This window comes from Oncorhynchus nerka, unplaced genomic scaffold (assembly GCF_034236695.1).
Source record: "Oncorhynchus nerka isolate Pitt River unplaced genomic scaffold, Oner_Uvic_2.0 unplaced_scaffold_2047, whole genome shotgun sequence".
NCBI lineage: Eukaryota > Metazoa > Chordata > Actinopteri > Salmoniformes > Salmonidae > Oncorhynchus > Oncorhynchus nerka.
Genome location: NW_027039278.1, coordinates 17,525 through 39,666, shown reverse-complemented (window position 1 = coordinate 39,666; position 22,142 = coordinate 17,525). Strand labels below are relative to the sequence as shown.

At 42.5% G+C, this 22,142-nt stretch overlaps 2 protein-coding genes and 1 pseudogene across 2 annotated transcripts; 1 reads left to right on the top strand and 2 right to left on the bottom strand.

Annotated features, from left to right (window-relative positions):
• Positions 1-1,415: 1,415 nt before the first annotated feature.
• LOC135567440 (ATP-dependent RNA helicase DDX39A-like) lies at positions 1,416-19,267 on the bottom strand (annotated as a pseudogene).
• On the top strand, positions 12,273-14,310 carry LOC115142504 (uncharacterized). Its single transcript, XM_065014834.1, has 4 exons — positions 12,273-12,592; positions 12,731-13,671; positions 13,762-13,873; positions 14,138-14,310. Exons 2-4 carry the CDS (start codon positions 12,817-12,819, stop codon positions 14,308-14,310), a joined length of 1,140 nt encoding a protein of 379 aa, XP_064870906.1. The 5' UTR covers positions 12,273-12,592; positions 12,731-12,816.
• LOC135567441 (ATP-dependent RNA helicase DDX39A-like) lies at positions 19,196-22,060 on the bottom strand. Its single transcript, XM_065014835.1, has 5 exons — positions 22,006-22,060; positions 21,766-21,884; positions 20,665-20,787; positions 20,243-20,351; positions 19,196-19,439 (listed from the first exon to the last, which is right to left on the bottom strand). The coding sequence occupies exons 1-5, from the start codon at positions 22,043-22,045 to the stop codon at positions 19,279-19,281; spliced, it is 552 nt and encodes a 183-aa protein (XP_064870907.1). The 5' UTR covers positions 22,046-22,060; the 3' UTR covers positions 19,196-19,278.
• Positions 22,061-22,142: the final 82 nt, after the last annotated feature.

Genomic DNA, 22,142 nt, shown 5'->3' with positions numbered 1-22,142 from the left:
ACACCGACTGCGAGCCAGGTTTGATCGCCCAGCATCATTGCCCGACTTCACGAATGCTTTTGTGGCTGAATGGAAGCAAGTCCCCGCAGCAATGTTCCAACATCTAGTGGAAAGCCTTCCCAGAAGAGTGGAGGCTGTTATAGCACCAAAGGGGGGACCAACTCTATAACAATGCCCATGATTTGTAATGAGATGTTTGACAAGCTTTTGGTCATGAAGTGTAGCATAAGAACACAACACAAGCCATGGCAAAATGTGTAGAATTGCAGGAAACTAGCTTAATTAAACTGTAAAATGCTTTCTTTTCCCCATGGCAAAATGTCTAGAATTGCAAATAGCAGACAAAATTGTTTTAAAACAGCAACATTTTGTTTCTGCTGCCATGGGAGGGCCTCTAAAAATGTTGGTCGGAGAAGGCGCTGTTGGCCACGCCCAATACCACGCCCCCCCATCTATTTCTCCACCTAGTCAGGTGAACAGGGCCTTGCCCTTTATTATGATAAACAAGCACGGACAACCATTTCACCAGAGCGGTTGTCTTGGTTGCACTTGTTTTCTAGGATCACTGGTGTCTGGTAATGTACAGGAATGATTCACCTCAGTTCAGTTCACTCTCTGGGAGTATAATTTCACCTCTATTGGCCCATTCCAGTGTGTGTGGCAAACTATCCAGACCTGTTCTGTAACCCCAGAGGGAGGTTTCATGTGGTGTTAATATAGAGCTGAATGAACACACAATCAACTGGTGACACAATGTACTGAGGCTATTGTACCAAAGTGGCACAGGTGTAATAGTAATAGGTCAGGTGGTTTCTTTTTGCGACACACTAACTATACTGGTCCCAGTTTCGATCAGTTCCCCAGAAAAGGGATCTGGTTGGTTCATCTACTTTGGGAAAGTGAGGCTTAAACCAATCCCATGGACATACAGTTTATCGTTTATGTGTGTATTTTCTGTTAATGCCTAGGCAAATGCAAGGGCATCCGGGGTTATGTTGGTGTACAGTGTTAAATCTGTTTGTAATCCATTTGAGGTTAACACAGCAGTGCTGGTGATCCTTTTAATCTGTATCTTATTGAATCACAGACCTGATCAGGGTCAGATCGGCCTAGCCCCCCTCCGACAATACACTCACTACCATTGCAGAATAAATTATTAGTCACATCGCATTGCTTTGCAATTCCTGTGGAGGGAGGATGGTGGAAGTGTGTATTTTAAAGCCATGTTCCCCTTGGTATTCATGGAAACGTGATTATCAGGAGGGCGCTTATTGCTACACTAGGAATTCAGGAAGCTATTCTTCTTCTAAATGTGGTTGCGTTTAGGGAACTTGGGTAGTCTGAGGGAGCTTCACCGGATGACATGATATTAGCTAATTAGCCCAAATGTGTCTGTTCTTCTTTCAAGCTTACCATCAAAGCAACTTATTCATTAGATTCATCTCGATTCTAGATAACATCCGCTGTACAGGGCCATGGACCGAAATAATGAATTGAACGATCGTCCCGAACCTCACTGCACGGGCCACTCTGTGCAGGTAGGTGTCGGAATCCTCGGGCATGTCGTAGTTGAAGACGATGTTGACGCGCTCAATGTCCATCCCTCGGCCAAACAGGTTGGTGGCCACCAGGATCCGCCTTTGGAAGTCCTTGAACTGCTGGTACCGGGAAAGCCTGGGGGAGGAAGGGGGGCACCCATAGATTTAGAATAAGTAGAACAGGCATTCTACATCCTGCTTCACTCCTGTGGGTACACTGAAACTGTGACCCACAAACATGTTGTCTGAGAGAAAGTTCTTGTTAAGTCGATCTGGATAACAGCTTCTGCTACATGACTATTATAGAAAATGTGCAAGTAAATGAGATTCTCAATTTGATTGTGCAACTCCTCATTCCTCTCCTTTTGAAAAAAAGTCAACAGTAACTGAGGAGAGGAGGAAATGTGCTTGTATGAAATTAGACTCCATTCACACATAATGCAAATGACATTTACAGGGGTGGAATCCCAAATTAAAATGTGTAAAGTAGTAAAAGACATTTAGCTAGATATTGTATGGATAAAAACGATATGCTACTTATCGTTTTAAATATGTGCATGCTTCTCAGAGTAAACAGCTGATTGAAAGGGGGGGTAGATCTCAACTTCAGCAAAGGACACTTATGCTTCCTCAGCAGGAGGCGAGGACACCGTTTGCCTACTAACAAATTGACACTCCTCAACCACTTATCGGTTTACTGATAAGAGGACAAAAACCCGAGGACATTCTTTTGTCCAAATCAGTAATTCCCAATGAAAGCCAAGACCCAATCCCAAATCTACCCCTAAACCCTATGCACTTAATAATATCTGAGATGACTTGAAGTGTAAGCAATATCCTAATATTGCTTATACCAATCAAAACTGCTCAGATTTTAACAAGTGCATAGACTGTAGGGTTTAGCCAGTGATTTCTTCCTCTCCATCAGAACCCACCTCTCCTCCTGGGCCATGCCCCTGTGGATGGCGATTGCAGGGAAGTTCTGCTCCACCAGCAGCTGAGACAGAGCCACACAGCGCTGCACAGACTTCACAAAGATCACCACCTTCAGACAGGGGAGAAAATGGCAGTGAGACACCGAAGACAAACATGGGGCACAAAATCCATGCTGCATCTGATATGGCACCCTGGCTTTACCCTGGTCAAATAAATGTACACTCTGAAGACGAAAAACACAGGGCATAAAACTCACAGGCAGAAACTTTGTCGGTGCATAGACTTAGTTCACTTGAATGAGTAAAATTGTATTTAAACACGTGACTTTCAAATCCATGGACAAAATACATTCAACTCACTCAGATTAAAACTAAAATAAATTACGTTTTAGCATTCAATTCTCTGAAAAGACCTCTGTTGGTACCTGGTTGAACTCGAGCAGGTCGAAGAGCTTGCGGTTCTCCTCGCTATCCTTCAGCTTGCAGTAGTACTGCTGCAGGCCGTGCAGCGTCAGCTTGGTCTCATCGTCCACAAACACCTCCATGGGCTACAGGAGATATTCATTAAGCACCAAACAGAACACAGGGAGGGACTACCAGGACTTCCAGTGCTAAACATTTAGCTAGTGTGTCCTAATGAATAGAACATGGGGAAAGTGTCACTCTTTGGGACAGTTTTATAAACCGAGCCACATTAAGTGAAAAACAGGAGTAAACCACATTCTGTGTGTTGGTGAATGAAGAACTACAAATGTGTCATCTCAGATATTATTAAGTGCATAGGGTTTAGGGGTAGATTTGGGATTGGGTCTTGGCTTTCATTGGGAATTACTGATTTTTGAACATCAATTACAAGTACTAGAGCTGGATGGAACTTTATTTTTCAATATTCACAGCTTTAATGCCAGGACTGTTCCTCCCGAAAATGTCCAGAGCCCCAGACCCAGGTTAAGAGAGGGTCAACTCTGGCCACTTGTGAGACAGACAGTCACGAGCAGGCAAAGCTTAGAGAGGCTAGATTGGAACTTATTACATGAATATTAAGACATATCCAAAATCATTTTAAAAAAAAAAAGGGGGCAATCAGTAGTTTCTACATCAATTTTTAGACATTTAAAATGAAAAGAATAACAAATGCCCATGAGCTTAGTTCAACTTTCGTACCCCACCAGAACCCAAAATACAAGCTTGTTTCATTCCATTGCTTGTAAACAAAGTAAACGCAAAAATAAACTATGTAGTCTCAAAACATGGTCAAAATGATAATTCTGATATCATTGACGGTCAGTCCTTGCATATAGCTCTACGAATTTCAGAGTGGTTAAATTTCTCCAGACCTATCCCTCCAAAACAGGGGCGAGGAAGATGCTTCATTAATGTTTATACTGCCGATTGCCTCTTCAAAGTGCAATTTAGGGAGATGGGTTCATCTGTGTGTGTGTGTGTGTGTGTGTGTGTAAAACTGCAACTTTAAGTTTCAGAACATGTACATAACCACGGGTTATAAGAAACCCTTCAACGTACATCCTGCATGAACTTGCGGCAGACAGGACGGATCTCTTTGCTTAGGGTGGCGCTGAACATCATGCACTGCTTCTCGTGGGGTGTGAGCCTGAAGATGTCCTGAACATCACACCTCATGTCTGAGGGAGAGACGATAGGAAAATTATATGGCCGTCTCAAAAAAAAGTCAACCCACTCAGCCTGAAATCTGAGGACTACATAAAATGTAAATAATTCCCTACATTTTGGCTAAATCCTTACTTAAGTCACACAATCTATCCCATCCTGTTCCAAGATCCATTACTGCTTAGTAACAGCACAGTAACTAATATAAACAGATGTAGATCCCAGATACTACAATCACCAGCACAGACACCTGGTAGACAGAGAGAGAGGTAGGGGAGGATGTTTAATACAGAGCTCTCTGGACAGCAGAGAAACAAAAAGCACACAAGATTATCCAATAGGATAGAACAGCATTGTAAACAGTGAGATTAAAAGGAGAACAAATTCAGACTGCAATTGGCCCAGCGTCATTAGGGTTCGGCCGGGGTAGGCCATCATTGTAAATAAGAATTTGTTCTTAACTGACTTGCCTAGTCCAAAAAAAAGTTAAATAAAGTTGGCGATTAGGCACTTTCTTATGCAAGTATCCCCAGATACAGATTAAGCCTATTCCTAAACTACAAAGCACTCAATGGATTCTCCATCGAAAGCTATTTTTAGTAAAGGAGGGAGAATGTAACAGCAATTCAGTTGCTGCATCCACAATGTAGAGATTAATTTCATTATTCAACCACTCACCTGCCCGTCCACAGGCTCAATCTGCTGCAGGGTGGCCAGTACAAACACAGCCGTCTTGCCCATACCATACTTGGCCTGGCACAGGATGTCCATGCCCAGGATGGCCTGTGGGATGCACTCATGTTGGACTGAAAGACAGAAACGTAACTAGGGAAGTTAGTTATGAACAAATTCGTATTTACAATGACGGCCTACCAAGAGGCCTCCTACGGGGATTGGGGCCTGGGATTTAACATAAAAAAAAATATATAGGACAAAACACACATCAACACATGACAACAGCATGGTAGCAGCACAAAACATTGTACAAACATTGGGCACAGACAACAGCACAAAGGGCAAGAAGGTAGACAACACACCACACTGACAGTTGTGGCTGCTTTGTAAGAGTGTCCATGATTGAGTCTTTTAATGAAGAGATTGAGATAAAACTGTACAGTCACTAGGGGCAGAAAACTGAAGAGAGGAGCGACCCAGGGATGTTTGCGCTTTGGGGACCTTTAACAGAATGTTACTGGCAGAACAGGTGTTGTGTGTGGAGTATGAGGGCTGCAGTAGATATCTCAGATAGGGGAGGGGGGAGTGAGGCCTAAGAGGGTTTTATAAATAAGCATCAACCAGTGGGTCTTGCGACAGGTATACAGAGATGACCAGTTTAAGTATGATGTGATGCTTGAAGGGGCATACATGTATAACTCATAGTCGGAGTCCCAAATGACACCCTATATATTGTGGATTACTTTCGACCAGGGCCCAGTCACACACAGCGCTCGTTTTGAACAAAGCCCTATGGGCCCAGCTCAATAGTAGTACACTATGTCAGGAATAGGGTGCCATTTGACACACAGAATGGACAAAGTCAAAAACAGTCCTTGGTTGAAGGTGGGAAGTGCCTGTGAGGCTCACCTTCATAGGGATGTTCAAAGCCACAGTCGACAATGGCGCGGAGCAGCTCTAGTTTGAGCAGGAAGTCTCGGAAGGCGGAGCTGTGGATGGAGACTAAGAGCCCTTTACCTCCTCCTTGCCCGCAGGTGTGGCGGTCTCCGGGGCAAACTGAGGCTCCTCATCCTCTTCATCGTCCAACAGCTCGTTGTCAACGTCGTTCTCTGCCATTCTAGAGAAGGGGTACTTGCGTTTAGTTGAAGTTAGGACACACTGGAGACTACTTGGGGGAGGGGATGGGGGGCCTGTATCAACAATACAGTAAATTCAGAAGGTTAATTGAAATGCCAATTCAATAATCTATGTACAATTCCTCACCATCTAACCTTAGTTATATTACATGAGGATTCCAATTCTTGTAATTTCACTTTCTGAATTGAATCCTAGTGAAACATCACCGTCTAGCACAGGGTTTTCCATATTCTGTCCTTGGGACTCCAAGGGTTGCACGTTTCCCCCCCAACATTACACAGCTGACTTAATCAAAGCTTGACGCTTATTTGAATCAGCTGTGTAGTGCTACGGCAAAACCCAAAACCCCCCGAGGTCCCTCGGACCGTGTTTGGGAAACACTCGTCTAATGTATATTCCTACATAGCATTAGCTAGCTGCTAATAATGCTAGTAGCAGGCCGCACGCACACCGCCAAAGCTGGACACTACGCAAAAAGGGAAGCGAATACATTTGGCACATAATCATTACAATTTCCCTAGCTAAAAACAAGTATTGGACCAGCAACCACCCTGCAACTCAGTTTACAGTAGTTAGACAGTTGCACGATTCAATCAAGTTGAACAAGGAATCATGCCTCACTCTCCGCACAAACAATGGCAGCCGCCTCCTCATTCAAACTGTGTGACAGCAAAGTGCTATAAAGGGAAATAGGTTCCAAATGCAAGGTGAATATTCAGAAATAACGTTGGCTCAAATTAATAACGAGCAAGACATTTCTAAGGTCTAACTTGACCTAAAATGTAATTCTCGGAACCAACCTGCGACACACTGCTAGCAGAAGTTAACTACTAACTGACACGACCGTGCTAGTACTAGCGTTAGCTTGACGCAATGCTAAATGTGTTAGTTAGCTAGCCAGATTGCACAAGGTTTTCGCAAAGATTTTAACAAAAATATACTCGAACATGGCTGCTATTTGTGAGCATTATGGAAAGAAAAATATGTTTCTTATTTACAATTGATGCAGATATTGAAAATTACTCAATACTGCACATTTTTTATGTAATTAAAATCGGCTTCGAGTATCACTGCTAGCTAGGTTCACAGGGGCAGTCTAGAAGCACTGTGCTCGTGTATTCGTGGCCACTATTGGTCCATTTTAAAGGCAATCTCACCAAACCGACCTGAAAACGAACCGTCTAATTTAATGCCGATCTTGATTTTCAATATCTGCATCAAATGCCGATCGGGATTTCGCACGCTGCCCTAAACTAAATTGTAGGCATAATTTCTTGTTTGACAACACTGGTATGAAAAAAGTACACTGATAACCTTATTCAGCAATAATGTAAACATTTATGATTTCTGTAAATTATAGCTACGTGTGACTAGGTTTCCTCATCCAGAAAAAAATCTGAATTTAGATTAGATTTCAATCGATTAGATTATTAGTCGGTCGGAGATGTAATTGTAGGGTACAGTGAAATTCTTAAGATCTGAACTCCAACAGTGCAGGTCAAAAAGATAAGTGAATGAAGTGAATGAAACAATAATACGAATATGTGTAACCGGTGCTATACTGCACCGCTGTAACTCTACGTTGTGTGTGGTTGATTGAGACTAGACGTGGACTTTGGAGACCTGGTAGTTTTAATCAAGCAGAACTCACTCTCTGCATCCTGCATCTGCATCCAAAAGGAAATAAAACATTTGTAGAGCACATGTGTTCTGAGAATCGTCGCCTCTTTCTCTCTCAGTGCATCAAAATTATTTTCGAATACAAACATTAATAGTCTCTCCTTATTATACATAACATATTTTACAAAGATAAAACCACATACCTGCATCCAAAAGGAAATAAAACATTTGTAGAGCACATATGTTCTGCGAATCGTGGCCTCTTTCTACAGTAGATACACAATAGGAGGGACTGGGATCATTCGAGGAGCTAGCCATCGTTCACACATACAATAAATAGCCTGCTAATACCTTAGCTAGCTATTAACCACATGTTGAATTCAGAATGTTGATATCATCCTAAAAAGTACAATTACAAGTGCATCTTAACAATACCATCCACTTATGAGTAACCTCCAAATACACATCATTATTCATGAACAAAACACTGTGTGTATGACTTTGTACTGAAAAAAATCAAACTTTTCTAAAGACATAAAAAACGTGACTACCTCTCTCAGGATACAAAATTATTTGAGCATGCAGGGCAAAACGTAAGAACACACTCCACTTCAGCCAGGATGCAGGCATGCATAATAACAAATCAACACGACATATTAATATATGAACCTGGTGAAATTCACATAGTACTTTAACAACTGTTACATATGCATACATACCTGACTAGATATAAATGAACAATATTTATTTACAACATTTACAAACCAACAGATAACCCCTGCCAAATTCAGATCCAGTTTGTATAGAGAGAGAACAAATGAACCTGGTCTTAACTTAGCCCAACCCCCTCCACGTGCCAACCACCAGGATGCCCGGCATCAGAACATTCCAGGCATTCCCGTGATTGGCAGGGCAGTGATTGACATGTCGGACCCCGCGAACACCGGGTACTGGTCAGTACAACACAACCACCTCCTAGCCTAGCACATAACACACAACAACTGTTACATATGCATACTATATACATATTTATTTACAACATTTACAAACCAACAGCCTGCATTCATCCAGTTTGTATACATTATGATAGATATGTGACATGAAGCTATATTGGGCAATTTGGGCAAAGGCGTAACAATGACTGTCTTGGACAAATAGACATTTGATCATATCAGCTTACTACATCTGTCTTCCCTCACCAAACCCATCAATGATTTGATTTATTTGACTATAATATATCAGTTATGGCCAACAGAGGGCAACATTTATCCATATAATACGATAAAACCTCATTGAACCTAAATTAATTGAGTTACATTGTAAACATTTTTCAGATATCGTATGTGATCAGAAAAAATGCATTAATTTCCCGGAGTGGTCGCTCTGTGCTTTTGTAGTTGACGTCATAATGTACGATGAGATATAGAAGCCTATGACGTAAACGAACTCAAGAAAATGTTCAGTGCGCTACTTTTGCCTCAGTTGAGTTGATGCTTTGCAAAGGACAGTCATCCTCATGTTCAAATAAATCACTTTGAGTGGACAAAGAAGACATTCTGTGTAAGTACAGCATAACTGGCCAAGATGTTGTAAAAAAAATGTTTGAAATGTATTTAAAAATGTATTTGTTTATTTAAAAAAATGTCAGGTCCAATCTGAAGGGTTCCTGAAAGCACAATGGATAGAAATCATAAACCGTTGAGAAAAATTATTCTAAAAGTAAGTCTCATAAGTGATAAAAAAATGTTTGTTCATTCTGGGGCTATCCCTCTTGATATGTAATGAGGCTATCTTCTTGGTAGTATAACCTATATGCTGTAAAAACAGATTGATATGATTTATAGTTGGAAAAGTGGGCATAATTAATTCAGGGCTAAGGTTAAATGTATTTCCTTATGTTCATATACCCCAGGCTGGGACCCTCCAAGCTAGTGCTGGAGAGCAGGTCCTCCAGACAGACATCACTGACCATGATGGACTAAGGCTGCCAGCCCTGGTAGACTGCCCCCTTGACAGCCCCTAAAGGTAAGAAAACATCTTATAGTTCTGTTGCAAAACGTCTGGTTGTAACGGAGACCAGTTGGATGCAATCTAGTAATATGACGTGTTGAAAACCAGTTTACAACGCGATAATAAAGCCATTAAGACACATGGACCACCTACTAAACTCAGCAAAAAAGAAACGTCCCTTTTTCAGAACCATGTATTTTAAAGATAATTCGTAAAAATCCAAATATCTTCACAGATCTTCATTGTGAAGGGTTTTAACACTGTTTCCCATGCTTGTTCAATGAACCGTAAACAATTTATGAACATGCACCTGTGGAACGGTCGTTAAGACACTAACAGCTTACAGACGGTAGGCAATTAAGGTCACAGTTGTGAAATCTTAGGACACTAAAGAGGCCTTTCTACTGACTCTGAAAAACACCAAAAGAAAGATGCCCAGGGTCCCTACTCATCTGCATGAACGTGCCTTAGGCATGCATCACACCTGCAGGACAAGTACAGGATGGCAACAACAACTGCCCGAGTTACACCAGGAACGCACAATCCCTCCATCAGTGCTCAGACTGTCCGCAATAGGCTGAGAGAGACTGGACTGAGGGCTTGTAGGCCTGTTGTAAGGCAGCTCCTCACCAGACATCGGCACAACGTCACCTATAGGCACAAACCCAACCGTCGCTGGACCACACAGGACTGGCAAAAGTGCTCTTTACTGACAAGTCGCGGTTTTGTCTCACTAGAGGTAATGGTCGGATTTGCGTTTATCGTCGAAAGGAATGAGCATTACACCGAGGCCTGTACTCTGGAGCAGGATCGATTTGGAGGTGGAGGGTCCGTCAAGGTCTGGGGCGGTGTGTCACAGCATCATCGGACTGAGCTTGTTGTCATTGCAGGCAATCTACGCTGTGCGTTAAAGGGAAGACTGCCTCCTCCCTCATGTGGTACCCTTCCTCCAGGCTCATCGTGACATGACCCTCCAGCATGACAATGCCACCAGCCATACTGCTCGTTCTGTGCGTGATTTCCTGCAAGACAGGAATGTCAGTGTTCTGCCATGGCCAGCGAACAGCCCGGATTTCAATCCCATTGAGTATGTCTGGGACCTGTTGGATCGGAGGGTGAGGGCTAGGGCCATTCCCCCCAGAAATGTGCAGGAACTTGCAGGTGCCTTGGTGGAAGAGTGGGATAACATTTTCCTATTTAATTTTTTAAGAGTGGGTTAACATCTCACAGCAAGAACTGCCAAATTTAGTGCAGCCCATGAGGAGGAGATGCACTGCAGTACTTAATGCAGCTGGTGGCCACACCAGTTACTGACTGTTACTTTTGATTTTGACCCTTCCTTTGTTCAGGGACACATTATTCTATTTCTGTTACTCACATGTCTGTGGAACTTGTTCAGTTTATGTCTCAGTTGTTGAATCTTGTTATGTTCATACAAATATTTACACATGTTAAGTTTGCTGAAAATAAACGCAGTTGACAGTGAGAGGACGTTTCTTTTTTGCTGAGTTTAGTTAGAACTAATAGTTTTGGAATTCAGATTTTAATTCTGATTGTAATTCTAAGGTTATGGTTTATAGCTGGAAAAGTGGGCATAATAATGGAGGGCTTAAGTTCTATGTATTTCCTTATGTTCCTATACCCCAGGTTGGGACCCTCCAAGCTAGTGCTAGAGAGCAAGTGCTCCAGACAGATGTCCATTCGGCTGGCCATGATGGACTAAGCCTGCCAGCCCTGGTAGACTGCCTCCAGGATAGCCCTCGAAAGGCAGATGTCCATTCCGCTGGCCATGATGGACTAAGCCTGCCAGCCCTGGTAGACTGCCTCCAGGATAGCCCTCGAAAGGCAGATGTCCATTCCGCTGGCCATGATGGACTAAGCCTGCCAGCCCTGGTAGACTGCCTCCAGGATAGCCCTCGAAAGGTAAGAAACATCTTTTAGTTCTGTTGCAAAACATCTGGTTGTCACGGAGGCCAGTTGGTTGCAATCTAGTAATACTGACGGGTTGAAAACCAGTTTACAACGCGATAATAACGCCATTAAGACACATGGACCACCTACTAGTTAGAACTAATAGTATTTTAATTCTGATTCTAATTCTAAGGTTAACCCTTATGTGACATGTCACTCAGTACCATCATGCCTATGGTGAAAAATGTGGTTTCTATGGTGATAAGATTTCCCCACTGTTGTTATTTGTCTCAGAACCTTGTGCCGAAGCCCCGCAAGGCCCCAGGCCCAGCCGAGAGGCAAATATAGCAAAGGCAGAAAAGAAGGCCACAGAGGTTATCAAGGCTAGAAAGTCTAGGGAGGCTAAGTCAGGGGTGAAAAACTAAGCCGCCAAGTAGTTGGTATGTTGGCACTGCCTCAAACTCTAACTCAAACAACCAGTTACAGTGAGTATTCATCTCCACTTCCAAAATACCTGGATTTATTGATAGAATTCTAAAACGATATATGGTGGAAGGATCCACTAATGTCTACGATCCTCTTTCTGTAGGTGTCCTGCCAGCTATCAAGAAGGGCACTAAAGTTACCCTCCAGTCCTCCAGCTCCCTCTCCGATGACAACAAGGAGGCACTAGGTTAGTTATTATGTTGTTTTTACCGTCTTTTGCACCCGCACATTCCCCTTCTTTCTTTTCTCTTATTGTCAGTAATGGTATTTTCATTTTCTCTCCTCTTTTTTCTTATTTTTCTATACAGTGTTTGGAGACATGTTATGTGTGAAGAATTACTTTAAATCAAATGTCAAACTCATTCTATAGAAGGCCGGGTTTCAGCAGGGTTTCACTCCACCCTTGATTGATGAATTAAGGTCACTAATTAGTAAGAAACTCCTCTAACCTGGTTGTCTAGGTCTTAATTGAAAGGAAAAAACTAAAACCCGCAGACACTTAGCCCTCCATGGAATGAGTTTGACAACCCTGTATTAAATACATTTTGATTTGACTAGGGGCCGTCTGCCAGGTCCTGATCACCAGGGTGGGAGACATCCTGAACAGTACCTGCAACGACGATTACAAGGCCAGGCTCATCATCCAGAAAGGTACACTTATAACCTGTTTTGCCCATATGACCAGTAATAACCAGTGTATTACCATTATAGTAAATGTACTAGATACTGCATAGTGTAAAACATGGATGTGACTTTGAACCAGTTCAGAATATGAGTGTGTTTTCTTAGGATTGGATTCCGGTGCCAGGGAAAGGTTCCCTGACTCTCCGTGTTCCTCTTCACCCAAGGACGAAGAGGAGGTGGTTGTAAGTGCCATGACTGTCTCATACCCCAAACCCTCCACCTCTCCCCAGGCAGCATGGGCAGCTCCTGCCCAGACTCTGGAAGAAGAGGTGGGGGGGGCTGAGGTCTCCGAGATGAGTGACAGCTCCCTGATGCCCACCAAGAACAGGCAGGACCCCCTGGAGAAGATTCCCTCCCTCCTACTAGGCAAGGAGCACATCCTCCTTTGCAGCACTCCCTGGGCCACCGTCATGAGCCCCCAGACTCTGAAGTTTATTCTCCACGGCATCATGTGCCGACTGGAGGCCTCAGAGTCCCTCCAGACAAGGAGGGCCAATGACCCCTTCAGGCTGATGAAGGATCTCTTTGTGGAGGTCCAGCATGCCCTGAAGTATGCTGACATCTCTGTCGTCTTTGGCCTGGAGCAGAGCATCCAATTCAGTGGTGAGGATGCAGTGAAGGCCATCGTGACGACTGCGGCTAAAAGATTGTCCCTGCGTTCGGACTCCAACCGGGCTCAACTGCGTGCCGCACGCTCTGGTAGCGAGGCAGCCATCAGGTGCATGGCGGACACCATCACACAAGTCATAGAGGACTGGAGTTTCGAAGGCCATTTTGGAGCCAGGAGGAGCCGTGGTAGTGGGAGGTCACACTCCTCAACCTCCTCAAGGAGTGACGACGTCACCCTCACCGAGGAGCTCCTGGCTTGGAGGGAAACCCTAGAAGAGGACCTAGAGGAGATGGCTGATGACAGCACTGGTTTGGAAAAGACCAGTGTGAGCTCAGCCATCTCTGAGAAGTCCCAGGTAATTAGCTACCTTTCTGAAAGCACCAAGCCCATCAGCAGCGCCCTCTCCACAGACCTCGAGGACATCACCTCCACACAGGTGAGACGGCCAAGAACCAGTAGATCGTTTTGTTATTTGGGCTGTTTGATTGTGAGGCATCGACTCATATCTGTTTCTCTCTCTACTAAGAAAAAAGAGAAGGAAGAGGCTATGAAAAAAGAAGTGAGGAAGTCAGGAAATAAGAAGCGAGGAAATAACAAGAACCAGAAGAAGAACAAGGTGTCTCCTCTTGGCAATGATAGTAAGTCCTCATTTCTGTCAGTCAACATGTGCATCTGTCTTCAGCACACTATTGTAATGTAAGGACGGGAGACTATGATAAAGTTATCAGGGTCTTATTCATTAGCCACTAAATGGAAGACAGCGGACTAAAACAGGGAGGAACTTTCTTGAACTTGCCAATAACAAATGCTTGTTTTTGTTTTCTGTTTCAAAATATTTTGCTACTGTGTACCCTAATGAACACGACCCTGATTTCATGCCTTGTTCTCTGTCACCTGTTCAGGTACTGTGGCTGCAGATGAGCCTAAGAAAAAACAGTCTCTCCTCCCGCGGATCACAGCCGCCCTGGCAAAACTATTTTGCTTCCCCTGCAAAATAAAAATGCAAAAAGTTACTGTGCAGAAGACGAGTTTGGGAAAACCTGCTGCCACTTCCCCCAACCCACCTTCTAAATAAACTCTCAAAGCCAACAGAAGAGGGAGGAGACAACCCCGTACTCACAACTCATTTTATTACACCCCATTTAATTCAATAAACACAACGTGCAGCTATTTTGATCTTCTTCTACTTGAGTTTTTTTTTACAGACCAACCTGCATGCTATAGATTCTTAAGGTCAATTTGCTGTCTACTACAGTATCATTGTTATGAGTATGTTCACTGTGCCAGTCATTATAGCCAGTATAGGCTATAATAATGCCCTAACCTAATTGCAATTGACATAAGAGTTACATTTGAATAATTCCCTCATTTTATATATTGTTTTAGAGGGAATAAATCTCTAAAGCACTATAGAGTGCCGTCCCTAGGAGGGGTGCATCACTTGAGTGGGTTGAGTCACTGATGTGATCTTCCTGTCTGGGTTGGCGCTCCCTCCTTGGGTTGTGCCATGGCAGAGATCTTTGTGGGCTATACTCGGCCTTGTCTCAGGATGGTAAGTTGGTGGTTGAAGATATCTCTCAAGTGGTGTGGGGGCTGTGCTTTGGCAAAGTGGGTGTGGTTATATCCTTCCTGTTTGGCTCTGTCCGGGGGTATCATCGGATGGGGCCACAGTGTCTCCTGACCCCTCCTGTCTCAGCCTCCAGTATTTATGCTGTAGTAGTTTGTGTCGGGGGCTAGGGTCAGTTTGTTATATCTGGAGTACTTCTCCTGTCTTATCCGGTGTCCTGTGTGAATTTAAGTACAAGCCTAAGATCACCATGCGCAATGCCAAGCATTGGCTGGAGTGGCGTAAAGCTTGCCGCCATTGGACTCTGGAGCAGTAGAAACGCATTCTCTGGAGTGATGAATCACGCTTCACCAGCTGGTAGTCCGACGGACAAATCTGGGTTTGGAGGATGCCAGGAGTACCCTACCTGCCACAATGCATAGTGCCAACTAATGTTTGGAGGAGGAATAACGAATTGCCTGGGGCTGTTTTTCATGGTTCGGGATAGGACATTTAGATCCAGTGAAGGGAAATCCTTAACGCTACAGCATACAATGACATTCTTTACGATGCCCTTTCCTGTTTTAGCATGACAATGCCTCAGTGCACAAAGGGAGTTCCAAACAGAAATGGTTTGCCGAGGTTGGTGTGGAAGAACTTGACTGGCCTGCACAGAGCCCTGACCTTAACCACATCAAACAGCTTTTTTTTCTTTTAGCTTAATATTGCGGATAGAATGTTGCTTCCAATGTAATTGTCTGCATCATTTCCAATCCCCCATATTTTGGGGGTAAATATATATATCCATACACGCATGCATATATATATGTACACACATACCTATATAGACATACATACTTTTTAAAAATATACCCCGCAAACTCTACCGCCGATCCCCAATACCAAAATAAATGATCTAATGACTCTGCCTCCTCACAGCAGATTCTGCAGAGCTTGGAAGATTGTATCCCCCATATATATAACATTCTATTAGTTGCAAGAATTTTGTATCGTAATTTATATTTAAAAATTCTAAGTTTTGAATCCGGCGCTGTTTTGCGTATCAATTCATAAACCATGTGCCATGGAATGGGTACATCGAAAATCTCTTCCCAACTATTTTGCAATTTATATGGCACAGCGGTCATTTTTTTGGTCCTTAAATGAAATTGGTATATGTTTTTATTTATCACACTTTTCTTTAACCATTTATGTTCTTTAATACAGGGCCGACATACAAGTTCCTTACTTTTTTCCCCTTCTACTTGCCTCTTCCATTTTTGTGGTAATGCTGCAATTAATTGGTTGTAATTTTGGGTAGAGCAGACATTTCCATATGTCTGTGTTAGCTGCATGTGTGACATAACTCCACCAGTCCTATTTATGATATCATTCACTAAAATTATACCTTTTTTAAAAATTTCTTCGATAAATACAATTTTTTTAATCAAATACTATATTTGAATTTAACCACAATATTTGTTGTACTATTTGTTCCGTCCTTTCAGGTGGATTAAACTGAAATTGCAACCAACTTTCTAAGGCTTGTTTAAAAAATACAGATATTTCGGAGATTATTTCCTTTTCAAACAACCGAAAGTGAGCAGGTGTAATCTGAATAAGGGGGAAAAGACCCTTCCTGAATATAGGATGAGACATGAGAACCAGTTTGGATTTAAGTATAACTTTTGTATGACTGATGCCTTTAGTGAGAGGTCTAATGCTTTAATATTTAATCATTTCTGCCCACCGAATTCATACTCGTTATATAAATAGGCCCTTTTAATTTTATCTGGTTTTCCGTTCCAAATAAAATTGAATATTTTTTTTTGTTCATATCATTTAAAAAGCAGGTCACTAGGTGTAGGCAAAACCATAAGCAAATAGGTCAACTGTGATATAACTAAGGAGTTAATCAGGGTGATTTTTCTACAAATAGACAGGTATTTTCCTTTCCAAGGTAGCAAGATCTTATCTATTTTTGCTAACTTTCCATAAAAAATTATTGGAGTGAGATCATTTCTCTCTTTTGGGATTTGTATACCGAGTATGTCCACATCTCCGTCAGACCATTTAATTGGTAAACTACATGGTAATGTAAAATGTGCATTTTTTTAAGGATCCAATATGTAATATGGTACATTTATCATAATTTGGTTTTAATACAGAGAGGATAGCAAAAGTATCTAGAGGCCGTGGAGAGACTCCAATTGTGGTTTTAAAAGAAAACATGAATCATCAGCGAACAATGACACCTTCGTTTTTAAGCCCCGGATTTCTATTCCCTTAATATTATTGTTTGATCTTATCTTTGCAGCTAACACTTCGATGGCAATAATAAATAGATATGCCGATAGTGGACAACCTTGTTTTACTCCTCTAGATAGTTTAAAACTTTCTGAGATGTAGCCATTATTTACTATTTTACACCTAGGGTTACTATACATAACCCATTTTATAAGAGATTCCCCAAAATTGAAATATTCTAGGCATTTAAATATAAACTCCAGTCGTACTTTATCAAAAGCCTTTTCTAAATCAGCTATGAAAACCGATATTTCAGTGTTCTATTGTTTCCAGTACTTGTCTTATATTATCTCCAATGTATCGTCCATGTTAAAAACCTGTCTGATTAGGATGAATAATATCTGACAATATTTTTAAAATTCTATGTGCCAAGCCTTTTGCTAGGATTTTTGCATCACAACACTGAAGTGTAAGAGGTCTCCAATGTTTTAAACGGACTGGATCTTTATATATACCACTTGGGTCCTGTTTCAGTAATAATGATATCAGACCTTCTTGTTGCGTGTCTGATAATCTACCATTTATATAGGAGTGGTTAAAACAAGCCAATAATGTTCCTTTGAGTATACCAAAAAAAGTTTTGTATACTTCCAATGGTATGCCATCCAGCCCTGGAGTTTTCCCATCCGTAAAGGCCCCAATTGCCTCAAGCAGTTCCTCCTCTGTAATTTGGCCTTCACATGAGTGAACAGCTTTGGAATTAATTGGAACACCGACTGCGAGCCAGGTTTAATCGCCCAGCATCATTGCCCGACTTCACTAATGCTTTTGTGGATGAATTGGAAGTAAGTAGCAAGTCCCCGCAGCAATGTTCCAACATCTAGTGGAAAGCCTTCCCAGAAGAGTGGAGGCTGTTATAGCACCAAAAGGGGACAAACTCTATAATAATGCCCATGATTTGTAATGAGATGTTTGACAAGCTTTTGGTCATGAAGTGTAGCATAAGAACACAACACAAGCCATGGCAACATGTGTAGAATTGCAGGAAATTAGCTTAATTAAACTGTAAAATGCTTTCTTTTCCCCATAGCAAAATGGTTTTAAAAACAGCAACATTTTGTTTCTGCTGCCATGGGAGGGCCTCTAAAAATGTTGGTCGGAGAAGGCGCTGTTGGCCACGCCCCCCACATCTATTTCTCCACCTAGTCAGGTGAACAGGACCTTGCCCTTTATTATGATAAACAAGCCCGGGCAACCATTTCACCAGAGCGGTTGTCTTGGTTGCACTTGTTTTCTAAGATCACTGGTGTCTGGTAAAGTACAGGAATGATTCACCTCAGTTCACTCTCTCTGGGAGTATAATTAACGTCACCTCTCTATTGGCCCATTCCAGTGTGTGTGGCAAACTATCCAGACCTGTTCTGTAACCCCAGAGGGAGGTTTCATGTGGTGTTAATATAGAGCTGAATGAACACACAATCAACTGGTGACACAATGTACTGAGGCTATTGTACCAAAGTGGCACAGGTGTAATAGTAATAGGTCAGGTGGTTTCTTTTTGGCGACACACTAACTATACTGGTCCCAGTTTCGATCAGTTCCCCAGAAAAGGGGATCTGGTTGGTTCATCTACTTTGGGAAAGTGAGGCTTAAACCAATCCCATGGACATACCGTGTATCGTTTATGTGTGTATTTTCTGTTAATGCCTAGGCAAATGCAAGGGCATCCGGGGTTATGTTGGTGTACAGTGTTAAATCTGTTTGTAATCCATTTGAGGTTAACGCAGCAGTGCTGGTGATCCTTTTAATCTGTATCTTATTGAATCACAGACCTGATCAGGGTCAGATCGGCCTAGCCCCCCTCCGACAATACACTCACTACCATTGCAGAATAAATTATTAGTCACATCGCATTGCTTTGCAATTCCTGTGGAGGGAGGATGGTGGAAGTGTGTATTTTAAAGCCATGTTCCCCTTGGTATTCATGGAAACGTGATTATCAGGAGGGCGCTTATTGCTACACTAGGAATTCAGGAAGCTATTCTTCTTCTAAATGTGGTTGCGTTTAGGGAACTTGGGTAGTCTGAGGGAGCTTCACCGGATGACATGATATTAGCTAATTAGCCCAAATGTGTCTGTTCTTCTTTCAAGCTTACCATCAAAGCAACTTATTCATTAGATTCATCTCGATTCTAGATAACATCCGCTGTACAGGGCCATGGACCGAAATAATGAATTTCGTCCCGAACCTCACTGCACGGGCCACTCTGTGCAGGTAGGTGTCGGAATCCTCGGGCATGTCGTAGTTGAAGACGATGTTGACGCGCTCAATGTCCATCCCTCGGCCAAACAGGTTGGTGGCCACCAGGATCCGCCTTTGGAAGTCCTTGAACTGCTGGTACCGGGAAAGCCTGGGGGAGGAAGGGGGCACCCATAGATTTAGAATAAGTAGAACAGGCACATTCTACATCCTGCTTCACTCCTGTGGGTACACTGAAACTGTGACCCACAAACATGTTGTCTGAGAGAAAGTTCTTGTTAAGTCGATCTGGATAACAGCTTCTGCTACATGACTATTATAGAAAATGTGCAAGTAAATGAGATTCTCAATTTGATTGTGCAACTCCTCATTCCTCTCCTTTTGAAAAAAAGTCAACAGTAACTGAGGAGAGGAGGAAATGTGCTTGTATGAAATTAGACTCCATTCACACATAATGCAAATGACATTTACAGGGGTGGAATCCCAAATTAAAATGTGTAAAGTAGTAAAAGACATTTAGCTAGATATTGTATGGACAAAAACGATATGCTACTTATCGTTTTAAATATGTGCATGCTTCTCAGAGTAAACAGCTGATTGAAAGGGGAGGGGTAGATCTCAACTTCAGCAAAGGACACTTATGCTTCCTCAGCAGGAGGCGAGGACACCGTTTGCCTACTAACGAATTGACACTCCTCAACCACTTATCGGTTTACTGATAAGAGGACGGAAAAGCCGAGGACATTCTTTTGTCCAAATCAGTAATTCCCAATGAAAGCCAAGACCCAATCCCAAATCTACCCCTAAACCCTATGCACTTAATAATATCTGAGATGACTTGAAGTGTAAGCAATATCCTAATATTGCTTATACCAATCAAAACTGCTCAGATTTTAACAAGTGCATAGACTGTAGGGTTTAGCCAGTGATTTCTTCCTCTCCATCAGAACCCACCTCTCCTCCTGGGCCATGCCCCTGTGGATGGCGATTGCAGGAAGTTCTGCTCCACCAGCAGCTGAGACAGAGCCACACAGCGCTGCACAGACTTCACAAAGATCACCACCTTCAGACAGGGAGAAAATGGCAGTGAGACACCGAAGACAAACATGGGGCACAAAATCCATGCTGCATCTGATATGGCACCCTGGCTTTACCCTGGTCAAATAAATGTACACTCTGAAGACGAAAAACACAGGGCATAAACTCACAGGCAGAAACTTTGTCGGTGCATAGACTTAGTTCACTTGAATGAGTAAAATTGTATTTAAACACGTGACTTTCAAATCCATGGACAAAATACATTCAACTCACTCAGATTAAAACTAAAATAAATTACGTTTTAGCATTCAATTCTCTGAAAAGACCTCTGTTGGTACCTGGTTGAACTCGAGCAGGTCGAAGAGCTTGCGGTTCTCCTCGCTATCCTTCAGCTTGCAGTAGTACTGCTGCAGGCCGTGCAGCGTCAGCTTGGTCTCATCGTCCACAAACACCTCCATGGGCTACAGGAGATATTCATTAAGCACCAAACAGAACACAGGGAGGGACTACCAGGACTTCCAGTGCTAAACATTTAGCTAGTGTGTCCTAATGAATAGAACATGGGGAAAGTGTCACTCTTTGGGACAGTTTTATAAACCGAGCCACATTAAGTGAAAAACAGGAGTAAACCACATTCTGTGTGTTGGTGAATGAAGAACTACAAATGTGTCATCTCAGATATTATTAAGTGCATAGGGTTTAGGGGTAGATTTGGGATTGGGTCTTGGCTTTCATTGGGAATTACTGATTTTTGAACATCAATTACAAGTACTAGAGCTGGATGGAACTTTATTTTTCAATATTCACAGCTTTAATGCCAGGACTGTTCCTCCCGAAAATGTCCAGAGCCCCAGACCCAGGTTAAGAGAGGGTCAACTCTGGCCACTTGTGAGACAGACAGTCACGAGCAGGCAAAGCTTAGAGAGGCTAGATTGGAACTTATTACATGAATATTAAGACATATCCAAAATCATTTTAAAAACAAAAAAAGGGGGCAATCAGTAGTTTCTACATCAATTTTTAGACATTTAAAATGAAAAGAATAACAAATGCCCATGAGCTTAGTTCAACTTTCGTACCCCACCAGAACCCAAAATACAAGCTTGTTTCATTCCATTGCTTGTAAACAAAGTAAACGCAAAAATAAACTATGTAGTCTCAAAACATGGTCAAAATGATAATTCTGATATCATTGACGGTCAGTCCTTGCATATAGCTCTACGAATTTCAGAGTGGTTAAATTTCTCCAGACCTATCCCTCCAAAACAGGGGCGAGGAAGATGCTTCATTAATGTTTATACTGCCGATTGCCTCTTCAAAGTGCAATTTAGGGAGATGGGTTCATCTGTGTGTGTGTGTGTGTGTGTGTGTGTAAAACTGCAACTTTAAGTTTCAGAACATGTACATAACCACGGGTTATAAGAAACCCTTCAACGTACATCCTGCATGAACTTGCGGCAGACAGGACGGATCTCTTTGCTTAGGGTGGCGCTGAACATCATGCACTGCTTCTCGTGGGGTGTGAGCCTGAAGATGTCCTGAACATCACACCTCATGTCTGAGGGAGAGACGATAGGAAAATTATATGGCCGTCTCAAAAAAAAGTCAACCCACTCAGCCTGAAATCTGAGGACTACATAAAATGTAAATAATTCCCTACATTTTGGCTAAATCCTTACTTAAGTCACACAATCTATCCCATCCTGTTCCAAGATCCATTACTGCTTAGTAACAGCACAGTAACTAATATAAACAGATGTAGATCCCAGATACTACAATCACCAGCACAGACACCTGGTAGACAGAGAGAGAGGTA

Bases quoted from the DNA above. Each gene is read 5' to 3' on its own strand.
- LOC135567441 (XM_065014835.1), bottom strand. From the start codon at position 22,045: ATGGATCTTGGAACAGGATGGGATAGATTGTGTGACTTAA. The intron at 21,885-22,005 runs GTAAGGATTTAG...TCTCTCCCTCAG, and splicing joins GGATAGATTGTGTGACTTAA to ACATGAGGTGTGATGTTCAG. The intron at 19,440-20,242 runs GTGGGTTCTGAT...TTCCTCCCCCAG, and splicing joins GGCATGGCCCAGGAGGAGAG to GCTTTCCCGGTACCAGCAGT.
- LOC115142504 (XM_065014834.1), top strand. From the start codon at position 12,817: ATGACTGTCTCATACCCCAAACCCTCCACCTCTCCCCAGGCAGCATGG. The intron at 13,672-13,761 runs GTGAGACGGCCA...CTCTCTACTAAG, and splicing joins AGGACATCACCTCCACACAG to AAAAAAGAGAAGGAAGAGGC. The intron at 13,874-14,137 runs GTAAGTCCTCAT...TCACCTGTTCAG, and splicing joins GTCTCCTCTTGGCAATGATA to GTACTGTGGCTGCAGATGAG.